This window comes from Dreissena polymorpha, chromosome 14 (assembly GCF_020536995.1).
Source record: "Dreissena polymorpha isolate Duluth1 chromosome 14, UMN_Dpol_1.0, whole genome shotgun sequence".
Lineage (NCBI taxonomy): Eukaryota > Metazoa > Mollusca > Bivalvia > Myida > Dreissenidae > Dreissena > Dreissena polymorpha.
The window spans coordinates 39,720,442-39,733,286 of NC_068368.1; the positions used below are offsets into that span (position 1 = coordinate 39,720,442).

Sequence of the window (12,845 nt, forward strand, 5' to 3'; positions counted from 1 at the left end):
GCACGTACTTCAACTGCTACAACTGTTGCGAACTCTCACGTCGTTGTTTTTACATATACATTATTCGTGTTATACCGAAAACGAAACATTCTCTGAAATTGAAGAAATTTTTTGCAAAGTATAAACATTAAACTATTCACTACTCATCATGTACATCGCGGCATGTAAGTATATTGTATGTCGGGTCGGTGGCCTTTAATTACGAAATAAATTGTCTTGTCGTGTTGTGCCTGCTCTTGTTATACTATTATATATATATATATATATATTTTAATGAATATCATCTAGCAAATGTTTTATTACTTCTACAACAAGTGTGTTCGTGTCATATGATGCAACTGTAGTTTTCCTTTCAGGAGATGAAGAGTGCAAGATTTTGTCTTGCGTTAAAATTACACGCAAACATGTGCTAGTTATAGAGGGTCGTATGGAATATGTTTCTGTCTTATTTTTCTTTGATACTTTTAAATAATTTATGATATAATTGTAGTCAGATCATCCGCGATTTCATGCTTTTTTCTTGCATAAGATCAACTGCAATCACAGTAATTCGGAAATACGAATTGGATAAGATTGATGCAAATTATACTATACAATACGGAATGAGACAATTTAAGACGATGATCCCAATTAACTTATGATCTCAATTGATCGTAAGTACATTATATTTTAAACCGTTCAGGACATGATAATGCTGGCTAAGATCTAATAAGATCACCTGGATGTAACCACGATTCAGACAAAGATTTTTATCGCCTAATTGTAACGACTCAATTTTAAGGTAGCGGGAGCCTAATGGGTACTTTTCTAGAAACATAATTCGTTATCATTTCCTTATTGTAAAATAAATATCATCACTTTCAGCAAAATTTAAAAACGTTTAACCGGCCAGTTAACTTTTTATCAATTGTAATGTGCTAGCAGTCACAGAAAGCGAATTGTGCATTGGATCTGTAATAGTATGTGCACTCATCTGGATAAAATGGCAAAAACGACAATAAATCGTTCAATGCCAAGTATCTTTAATTATTACGTTTTATGTCACTTGAAGTGGTTGGAAATGCATATAGTGTACATATTTATTTAACACAATATATTTCTTACATAATACAGTTCAGAAAGTTTTACCGTTTCTATCTCAAGAAATTACACTTTGCGTATGCCTACCCCCATTAATTATCACGCTATGGATTTCAGTATAAATTTGTATATCACATCTATTTTGGGTTTTTCTAGTTGCTAATTTAAAGCAACAGTAACACACTCTGATATAAGATTCGATGTTGCTAAATCTGGCTTTATATTGATACAATAATGCATTAATAATATAATCTAAAGGTCATCTAAAGTCCAAATGAAACCAATGCATACAGCCGCACTTCAACAGACAATGTCAATTTATTTTAAATCTAATATAGCAAGGAAAGTATATGTTCTAATGGAGACACTATCCACAATGCCACCATTTACAGACAAGTTGCTATTAGCATCTACAGAGAAGCAATCTACTTTCGTGGCTTCTGCAGAATTCGGCACTGATGGTTTAACATATGTGGAGAACTTCGAACCCGTTTTCAAATCCACATCAATAATCTGAGTAATATCCGGAATCACTGTACCTCGAACTGTAAAAACAAATCACATAATGCTTTTTTCATGAATTCAATGATCCCTTTTTAACTGTCATACCGATTTATAGGATTGTTTGTTATAAGAAACAATCAATTTTAAGGACAAAAAAGCACTTCACAAATAGAAGACTCCTTCACCTCAAATTATCAAACATTAACATATGTGTTGCATGATGTAACATGATAAAATGTTGAAACTCTGAAAAATATATAACCTTAATGTAAATGAGTTTTATTTTATCCGCATGGTTAAAGTCCAACAACAAGTTTGTCTTACGTAGATCCGTTTTTCCAAGGTCAAGGGTTACTTTGGCTGACTCTAATTCAAACTTGCCTCTTGAACATGTTCTAGACAATGCTTCCACGTGGCATTTGAGACCACTAAATAAAAAGAAACCAAACTGCAAGTCCATGTGTCAAACCGCCTGGTTTTTTGCAACAAAATAACCACAGCCGCAAACGAATTAATTCAAACAAATTTAATTTTAAAGAAAATTCATCTAAACACATCACGATCTAAAAACACACATATTATGTCGTATTTGTATGTGTTTAATTAAAACGAACTAATTTATTTCGTGTTTTTAATAATATTTCCGGACTTTGATGTAGATATCCAATCGCTGCCGAACGCTCTCCAAATATGGCGTTATCGAACGAATATTACCGAGCAAAATTGGTCCCTGTTGCCTCAATGCGAGTTTTTTGCAAATTACCAAAGAAATGCGTTACAAACGATATATTATTTTTTCGATTGATGAATTTCTATAAACAAAATGGTTTTGAATAGTAGTTTAGTTACATGTGTTCTACACTGCTCTTGTGTGTTAAATTATAATGATATATTCTCCAACATTTAGCATGGTTCAATTTATGATTATCTATATACAAAATGATATTTAATAGTATTGTAGTCAAATGTGCTCTACAACATGTGTGTGTGTTAAATTATAACTTTGTATTCTCTAACATCTTGCACTTTTTGTTATTTTTATATTTGTCATTTTACAGCCTCTGAACAAGTCCTTAGGACAATAAAATGAAGTAAGTGAAATTTAATTGTACAACGAACGTTCACACATAGGATTTATATCGTGTATACATTTACCCACCATAAAATGTTTTCAATTCTGATGTACACATGTTATATTCAAATTCCATTATTGTTTAGTGAGCTTTTTTAATACAGATTTTTTATTCTGACAGTTACAATGTTAAAATATGGGACTCGCGGAATGACAGGACATGTGAATCGCTGTAACCCGTATAATGTGACATGCTGTATTTGCATTAATTTCAACCAAGCCATAATATATTTAGTACATACACATTACTTACTAAGTGGTTAATTAACATCCGATGCGTATGCACGAATATGGGATACATGCGGACGGCAAGCAGTTGATATCGTCGTGTGCTCCAGCCGTGATTTGAATACGTATAATATATCAACGAGTTGCAATATTTTAGAAGATACTGTTTTTTTCAGTCAATTTGCAAACTGTATGCGCAAGAAGTAGCGAACATTATTGTTATAATATACGCGCTCCATAAATAAGCATTGCTGTCTTTAGAAACGACCTATAAATTTCGCGCACATATCAAGAAACTCGGATATTACTCAGTGATCTAGAAACGCCGGAGTGATAGGAATCGCGAGAAATGGCGATATACATGTACATGTATAATGAAATAATAGATGTATAAGAAACATGTTCGCGAAAAATCCAATTTACCAATATTTTCATTATTGATACGTGCTTCAGAAAAGTATAAGTTATGTGGTCAGAATAGTCTGCGACAATAACATATGTGAATCTAAAAATAAGAAACAGTGTTGAAATGTTAATTTATGTTTTGTGCTTTCTCTTCATTATATATTTAGTAATAACATGTTGATTGTGCTATTTTTTTCGAACTTAAATAATTGTACATATGCACATTTACCTATGTAATTACACTAACACAATCAGTTAAGTCTATACTGTTTCATAGTGCAATGACAATACTATGGAGTTTGTTTGGGCTACGTCAACAACTCTTTAATGAGAATGCTTTCAAACAAACACAAACCTATGTCTGTAATGCAAAACATGTTTATTTGTTTCCACTTACATCCCAAGCAATAGGGTAGGAAACCTTAAGGGTCGGTAGGTTGGACATTTGATCTTAACGCTTTTCTTATACACGGACTATTAACTATTTTAATTATAATTACATACCTATCTTGACCATGTGTCTATATTTTAAATGTATAAATCAATTATGGAATATATTATTTTATGAACACCGAACCATTCAATTACAAAAATCAGTGTTTGTTTTAGGGGTCAAAGACATATAAGGTAATATGCCAGTAGCTATAATGAATATTGTTAAAACTAAACTTCACACTTTCAAAGAACATATTACAAAGCACTTATAAGTGTTGTTTATCATCCCTATCCATATTAAGGAAGGTTATTGCGAGACGCTCTTTAAGACAGAACTAGATAACACTTGAATAATATGCCTTGATCAGAAGATATTCTGGTATCCGATCTGGACTTACTTAACACTAGTAGAATGTATTGGCATCAGCCTAATATTCTTAATCGTACGTCAAGACGACCATGGACGTTATATTTAGTTGGGGCGTATACACATCATGTGTCAACATAAACGAAACATTCGCCGACCCCCCCCCCCCCAACACACACATACACAAATACAATTGCATAACCCGTTTACAGTATAAGGACAGTATGAAGGTAATGCGCTGTGTAAACTTTTATTTCAGCGATCGCAATACCGCAGAACATCGCAATAAACAGAAATGTGTTGATGATGGTTTAATTTCATGATGCGCTTTGTCTATTGTGATTTTGGTTCAACTAAATGTCTCTGCTGAATTGATTGTGTGGTGTTACATGTATATCATGTTTTTTTGTGTTTTTTTTTTCACTTGAATGTCATCAATATACAATAACACATTTTTTGAGTTACATAAATAAGATGTAGTCTATTTATTAAAACAATCTTTGCACAAGCCTTTTGATTCTAAATATATCACGAAATAATTTTCAAATTATTTGAATTAATCATTTGGTTACGGTTTATACTGCGCCAGTCAAGAGGGTCAATTTTGTTAACAACCGAAGATGTTTAGGCAAATGTTTGTTATCAAAATACCGACGTTGTCGTTAAAACATATTTGTTTATACATATGTAATGATAAACTGGAAGAGTATTCATTTGCGTTTGGAACATATATCACTGATACACGAGCTCAGACAGTAAAATGTTGAAGGTTTTTGTGTTTCTGTTGTTTCTCGGTATAGGAAGATCTGCCCCGCTAGACCTACAGGGGCTGTTGTTGAAGATTGATCAGCTAACAGCGAAAAACAATCAACTAACAGAGCTCAGCGATCAGCTAACAGAAAGAGTCACGGCCCTTGAAATAAAGAAACGTTCAAGTAAGTAAAGCTTTGATACACATATCAATATAAGCATTCTTTGTGCACTAAACTTGTTTTCAAAGTTTCAGTTCGGATTTCTACAGTCATAATTGACAGGGGCTATATATTTTGATGAGGATGTGTTCAGGTGCAAAACGATGCTAAGAACGGCATGTGTGTTATGGTCTGTCGCTATAATATTTAAAAACACACGCTTGGATTAAAATTGTATACAGATAACGTTAAATGAATTTAACATTTTATGGTATACTTCTTAAACGTTGTAAAAAAAGAAACAAACAAATAAATGAACAAACAAACATTTACGATGACGATGAACATTAAGTGAAATTATTCTGTTTTAACAGATCTCGAGGGACCAATTGCTTTTACAGCCACCGTGGTAAACACGTTAGAACATTTAGGGGATCATCAACACATCATATTCGACCACGTGATAACCAACATTGGAGACGGGTACAGTCCATTGCACGGCCATTTTACCGCACCCGTCCGAGGGGCGTACGCATTCTTTGTCGTTCTCACAAATACCCCGGGACATTCTGCAAGCGCCGAACTCCAAAGAAATGGCCAATGGATTGGAAAGGTGCTAGCCGATGATGAAACAACTCACTGGACGACGTCAACACTCGCTGTCACGACGCAGCTCGAAGCTGGGGACCAGGTTTGGGTACAAAACGAAGATAAGTATTCGGGCCAAGAACAAATAGATGGTAACGACGGTTGGACGAGCTTTTCTGGTCACCTTATTCAGCTGAACTGAACAGATACACGAAAACGTTACATTTGCGTTCAGAATTTTAAGCACAACACTAAATGTTGACCATTGATGCATCGAAGCTTAATGCATTTGTTTTGTTTCCGATTGATTCGCAATACAAACGTTTCTGCAAAAGTAAAATAAAAATAAGAATATCGATACAAAATAAGAGGATTTGATTGTTTAAACAAGTGGCGTTGTTTCATTGCGTTTCATTTAATAAGTGTTTCATGTATATTCGTAGAGTACAAACCATACGCAAACAAATCACTGACTATCAACTGTTGGAAATGCGTTACATGTGTTTTCAATGATATGTGCGCTAGTGTTATTGCTTTTAAAATATATGCTGCGAAAGTAAAAATGTTTTATCCCATACTCACTGCGACATTGATCAATAACAAACCGTTGGATAAGAATGGATGCGTGTTAACGTCGTTAAATAATTAACACATGCAAAGTGTATTGGTACCCTATTGTTTATTTTTTAGCGTTTTTAAAGTTGTTTATCAACTGTCAAATGTGAATACGTTTTATTTAATGCAATTTGTATTTCGTTCTCGAATGAGTTTCATTTTTAACAAATATAACTAATCTAGCAAGGCTAAGGCTTTAACAATCGCTAAAAACACATCGCTCAATTTATTTGTTTAGCAACCAGAGCCGACCAAGAAGCCTACGCTATTTATGTTATAAGGCTAAACTATACTAGTCCAGAGGTTTAAGAGGAATACCATGGGATTATAACAGAAAAGAGGAACAATCTGTGTGTGCCTTTTAAAGAAGAGAACAAATAGATAAGCTATCCAATGTGAGATCATATTTAAATCAACAATTTGAAAAAAGATCACGCTAAATAAATCCTTAATGACCACGACAATTTTTCTGTTTAGTTGTATCGTTAGTTCAGAACTTGCTGTAACAGTCATCACAAAGACAGATGGAAGTTGTTGTTTGCCAAACGAACAGATATAATTGCTGTCCAAGTTAGCTTAAATTTTTATTTTGAATGAGGGCATTTAAGAACTCCACCAAACCCGCGAAAAATGGAAGTGGTTTGATACGATCATATATGTAGATAACTACAACAGTTCGCTTATTATCCCATTTTTGGTCTAGCTTGTTTTATAAACCATAACATATCGGGTTAGCGCGGTCCTCACCAATGACTTTGAATCATCTTGTTTTCAAGATTTCATATATTGATCTATAATAATGGCCAGATAAATTTTTAGTATTCTACGATGTGAAATTCGTTCCAGTAGTCATTGTTCGGATAAGCTGAACTTTTGAATTTAAGTTATTGCAAATCATTAAATGTATCAGAAGTTATTTATAATAATGGCTTTTGGGTTTCATTGGTCGCCCTGAGTGAAGGTGGCTGCCAGACAATGTCTCAATACATGGGAGCTTTTCATCTCGATGCAGCCGCAATTTAAATAACTAATTTATTTATTTATATTTCTTTTTTTTCATTTTTAAGTATTTCAAATCGAATATTATATACCCCGTGTTCTATGTCAGTATTTAATTGTATGGGCCACTTATACAAATAGAAGAAAACGATTTAACATACAGATTCACGTACGAATAATCACTAAATAATAATCGTTGAAAAAATTAAAGGGTTACGTTTTGTGTCGATAATTTGGAGAAAACAAAAGAGAATTACTAATATATCAAACAAAAGCATGCCTGTTAAAATAAAAAAGTGCTTGGTGCAATCATAGAGAGTTAGATGTTGATCCTTGCGGTCTTAACTTGCTATTTTACTATTTTGTAACTGTTCCAAACAATATGTCTGTGTTAAAAAAAAAACAAGTTTTAATAGAAATTATGTTAGCAAGTACTTTTCCATTTTAAAAACTTTCCATAAAGGTTTCCTGAATCTGTTTAATATAAATCCTTTGTACTTATCGACGTGCGGCGATCGTACAACAAACTGGGTTACTTGAATAAACTGCACGATTGCTGCCGGAAACATGTCAGCAGGCATTCGTGCGTATAATTTTGTACATAATCAGTTGTTTTGCCGTCTATGCGCATGACGTTGTGCTTCTATGGCTTCTGTGCACGCTTCCGTAAATGAATACGCTGTTGTAAGCATTTTCCATCAGAAAACTTTTTAAAAATTAGAAAAAAAATCAATTAGTCTAGTATGCGTATTGGTAGGTTATCTTCAAAATCCAGATCATTGTATAACAACTTTTTAAGAAAATTAGCTTATACTTTAGCATTTTTGCCACCCTAAGATGAAAAACATCGTTGACAAATCAAATTCAATATAAAATTGTGAATTACGTTTTCTTCAATGTATCGATATTCAAATGAAACGTATGTATTGGCTTTTCTTCATAAGTAAACCTATTCTTGGTATAGTGGATTTAACAATGATTATTCACAACAATAACCCCGCTAACACCAAGTGTTTGTAAAACACAAAGTAGGGGTTTTAACAAAAGTTTTTTTTTTGTGCTATGGCGTTTTGTTATCCGGCGAGTTGAAATAAAATACTAGTCTGATAAACATATGTACTTTAACAAGACTTGAGATAGATTAATATATCAATCAAACACTGTTTTACGCGACTTTTGCACATAAAAACAGGATAAAAGTGGATGTCACAAATGTGTTCAAATAAAGTTTATCTTAATTGTGTCAACGTTTAGATATGTTCATGTAGTGTAAACATATCAATGGTCTGATAACATATAAACGGTTGCAGCATGCCTAAAACACTGAGTAAATTATCACTAGTTGAGACATTAAGTTACAAAATACCAACGTGTCCAATTGAAAATCATTGCTGAAATGCTCAGCCGATATTTAACTATACCGTTCATCGTTTTTTTTTATTTAAACAACTCCTACGTTCGTCGCCATCAAAATATTGCCGTTGTTTTGGTATTTGTGTTAGTTCTGGGATTTGAAAGAGCTTCTCTAAACGGAGGTGATTTGCTAGAGGAGATTCGTCAGCTAAAAGAATGTGTAGCTGCCATAAAAACGTGCTGTTAAGGTCGGATGAGAAATTTAGCATGGTTTGCATGTTAAAATCGCTTCTGAAATTTCAACTTTGTTTTGACTATTTATTTCTTTTCACCGGTCATTCGCAACCTTTTCCAAGAATGCTATCTGTCAGTTGCCACAATATTGAAGCTGGATTTTTTTCTTAGGTTATCATCAGCAAAAAAATGATTTACAAAAACGTGAATTTACGCCCAAACATCGAACATTGGATAAACTCCAGATTAAAATATTAATGTTGTTCAATAACGAAAGAAACCAAAAGAATCCAATTTATCGGAGTAGAAAATAAGTTTGATGGTACATGAGCTTGCGTTTAAGATTTTCACAGCTTTCGAGGGACCAGTTGTATTTATAGTTGCGTCGGTAAATACAATAAAACAAATGGTGGATCATAAACACATCGTATTCGACCACGTGAAAACCAACATTGGAGATGGTTACAGTCTAGTGAATGGACATTTCACATCACCAGTAAGAGGGGCGTACGCATTCTTCGTTGTGCTCACAAATACCCCGGGACATTCTGCAAGCGTCGATTTCAAGCGAAATTGTCAGTTGTTGTGACAGGTGGTAGCCGAATAAACCGATAACGAATCAACACACACAACGACCTCAAAACTCCCTGTCACGTATCAGCTTGAGGCTGGGGACCAGGATTGGGTGCAAAACGAGTGTGTGTTTTCGGACCAAGAACAAATTGATGATTACGATGGTTGGTCGAGCTTTTCTGGTCACCTTATTTAGCAGAACTGAGCAGATGCACAATACCGTAGCACTTGCTTTCCGAATAATTCGCATCAGACAAACCGCAATAATTTGAAGCTTAAAGCATTGCTTTCGATTGTTTTCCATACACAATTGACTGCAAAAGGGATATTAAAAACGAAATAAAAAAATATTGAGTGTTCTATCTTTTAAACAATTCCCATTCATAAAGAAGTGTAGTTTCATTTAAAACATGTTTATGTGCAGTGGACAGAGACAATTACGCAAGCTAATATTTTATCGAGATATCTGTATATCATAACTAACAAACAACTTCTAAATATATATGAGAACGTTGATTAAATAACCAATGTGTTGATTATGTTTTCCTTCTTAAAAAAGTTTTTGCATTTATGCATATTGTGTATTATCTAAAATAAATTCATTTGCACAACTATCTGATATACCTGCCTAATTGCACATCTCAATGACATACAATTTGAAGCAACACTATGCAGTCGTATGTATATACTGAAACGCAGCACATTGTCAAATTCAATAATGTAGCAGGATGTTCCAAGACATTGGACAGTCATTTTAATGTTGTGCGATAAGTATTTTTATATTTCCTATAACTTATTGTATTTACAGCCTGAAATAATATGTGACTATGATTATCATGTTTTTCTTTTGAATGCCTTGTAACTGATTTAGTATACATAAAAAGAAATTGCCGTGATCAAACACCCTTGGATTTTAAAAAGGATTTCTTCATAGTGATGTCTCTCAATATAAAGAAGTGAAACTCCAGCTGCCGGAGTAGTATTGAATTATTATTATAAACAATTAGTTGGTCCTTTATTTAAGGCAAGTGACCGATTGCCCAAACAGTACAAAACAACACAATACAGCACAATACAAAACAACATGAACACAAATAAGAATAAAGCTGGGGTCGCCGCCTTGGAACGGTCAATGTAAAGCATTGGGGGTTTAAACCGGTTTTGGAGCGCTCAACCTCACACCTGGCCCAGCAATATTCATAATACATTGAAGTGTAAATTAAATTTAACCTCATAGCATTGTAACTCAAATTAAACAATAATAAAAGGGAATTAAAACGCATTCAATTTAATTACCATTTAATTACTCAATGGTATTGAAGATACCAGAGCAATAAAGTTACAACGTTTTGAGGAACGATGGAATGAAACTATGAACAAGTGTCAACTACATTCCTTCTTCATAGAAAAAGATTTAAGAATATAGCATCATGAAGTATCAAGTTTGATTCATTGTTATTTCTTAATTGAACCATTTACAATATAATCGGACATATACGAATGCAGCGGCCCAGGTGCCTCTTGAAGCGTGGAAAGTTTCTTCGAGATGCCTCCGTATTTTGTTTTGTTACTAAAAAACTAATGCGTATACAATGCGTGATTGTGGGGTTTATATTTGCATATATTTGCTATCTCCGAAAACGTGTCTCGACTATCTTTGATCCCAATTATAAATCCGACGACATTCAACATTGGCATTGACTAAATGTCGTTGGAACTCACAAACTTGCCCTGGTTTCAGTGGTAAAATTTCCTATTTTTCCGAAGCAAGTGCAACTTGTTCATTTTTCCTTATTCATCTGCGAAAAGGAAATTGTTATCATTACACAAACAAACTGTGTAGAATTGTACTACAATACATATAATTGATTCCCGACGAACATTTACAATGATTATCATTCATGTATTAGTCTATTGTGTTCATGTCATTATTGTGTGTGTGTGTGTGTGTGTGTGTGTGAAAGAAAATGGCAGGACTTATGGAATGGAATGTACTATAATTAATGTTTTTGATACACAACCTTCATTAAAATGTTTTCGTTGATGTATTTGTTTCCTTGGTTCACTTTATTATTGTTTAGTAGGAAAATGCCAGTGCCGTATTCGATTTGAATAAGGTTTAAGGAACCAGTTCCAAATTCCTTACTCAAACTGAATAAGGAACTGTTTTATTAAAAAAGACTAGGAAACAATATATTGCAATAAATATTGTTTAATTTTCGACCTACATGTAACAGGATTTTCATTAACATTAAGAATTATTTGGTTTATGTAAATTTATGTTTAATAAGGACAATGCCATTTCTTATTATCATCTTCAAAATATGTGTTTCAGCGATTATCGTCAAATAGAATAAACACTAGCAATGTGACAGAATACATCCATATAACATAATCAAGCTTAAATAGCACACACAACATCTAAAAATAAAATATCCGAAAGTGATTATCCGATATATACAGTCTTCCGCAATTGAACTAACTTTAATCCAATTTCTTACTCAGAGGCCATAATTTCGGAATCTTAAGTTTGGATCATTCTAGAATAGCGCAGATTTATATTCGTTATTATTGGTTCTGTTTAATGTAAGAGTTGTTATATAAAATTATATCACTGATACAGTTCTTTAAGTTTTATCTGACCCTTACATTATGCTTAGACTGATTGCTGTATACCAGACATGTTTTAGATATCTCATTCTGTCCTAATACGAAAACAGTTGCAAAGAGTATGTTTATGATGCAAAGCGATATCAATACGTCAATGTAAAAGCAAGACAGACCGAATGCAGCGTTCATGGTGACCCTTGTTTACTGAAAAGTTTTATCGAGATGCCCCAATAACTTATTTTATTTTATAATTGACACACTTGTGCGCATACTAGCTGTAAACCTGTGTTTTCTTCATAGATTTGTGTTATTGACTGCTAATACGCGTTTCTCGCTCATGCAGACTAACTGTACATCCGGCGACCTTCAACCTCGGAACACGATTATTGGCAGTGGGATCTAAAAAACGGCGATGGTCTCGATGGCAAACAGTCAATCGCCGTTCAAAGCGTAACAGTTGCGCTCAGTATTTGTACTTATGCCAATATTTGGGACAGCGTTGTCGTCAGTGCGACGTCACTGATGTAAACATAATGGCGAGACTGCAATCGAACCAGTGCCTCAAGTAGACTGGACAGTTTGATCGAAATTCCTCTGTATTTCGTTTTTATCAATTTAAAGGCCAAAACTTACCCTGCTGTTATTGAGTGTTTTATTTCAATAGATTTTCTATCTCCGAAAACGCGTTTCCTCGCTATTGGATGTCCACAATTTATCCGGCGACCTTCAACATTTGCGCACGATTAACAGTCGTGGGAATCGTCACAATTGGAGCTGATCTCGGTGGGCTGATCTCGGTGGTTGTGAAAAC

At 33.9% G+C, this 12,845-nt stretch overlaps 1 protein-coding gene across 1 annotated transcript; it reads left to right on the forward strand.

Annotated features, from left to right (window-relative positions):
* Positions 1-4,844: 4,844 nt before the first annotated feature.
* Positions 4,845-6,270, forward strand: LOC127858154 (complement C1q-like protein 2). Its single transcript, XM_052395120.1, has 2 exons — positions 4,845-5,086; positions 5,437-6,270. Exons 1-2 carry the CDS (start codon positions 4,912-4,914, stop codon positions 5,850-5,852), a joined length of 591 nt encoding a protein of 196 aa, XP_052251080.1. The 5' UTR covers positions 4,845-4,911; the 3' UTR covers positions 5,853-6,270.
* The last annotated feature ends 6,575 nt before the right edge of the window (positions 6,271-12,845 follow it).

Excerpts from the sequence above, each read along its gene's own strand:
- LOC127858154 (XM_052395120.1), top strand. The coding sequence starts at position 4,912 with ATGTTGAAGGTTTTTGTGTTTCTGTTGTTTCTCGGTATAGGAAGATCT. Across the intron at positions 5,087-5,436 it reads TGAAATAAAGAAACGTTCAA|ATCTCGAGGGACCAATTGCT; the intron begins GTAAGTAAAGCT and ends CTGTTTTAACAG.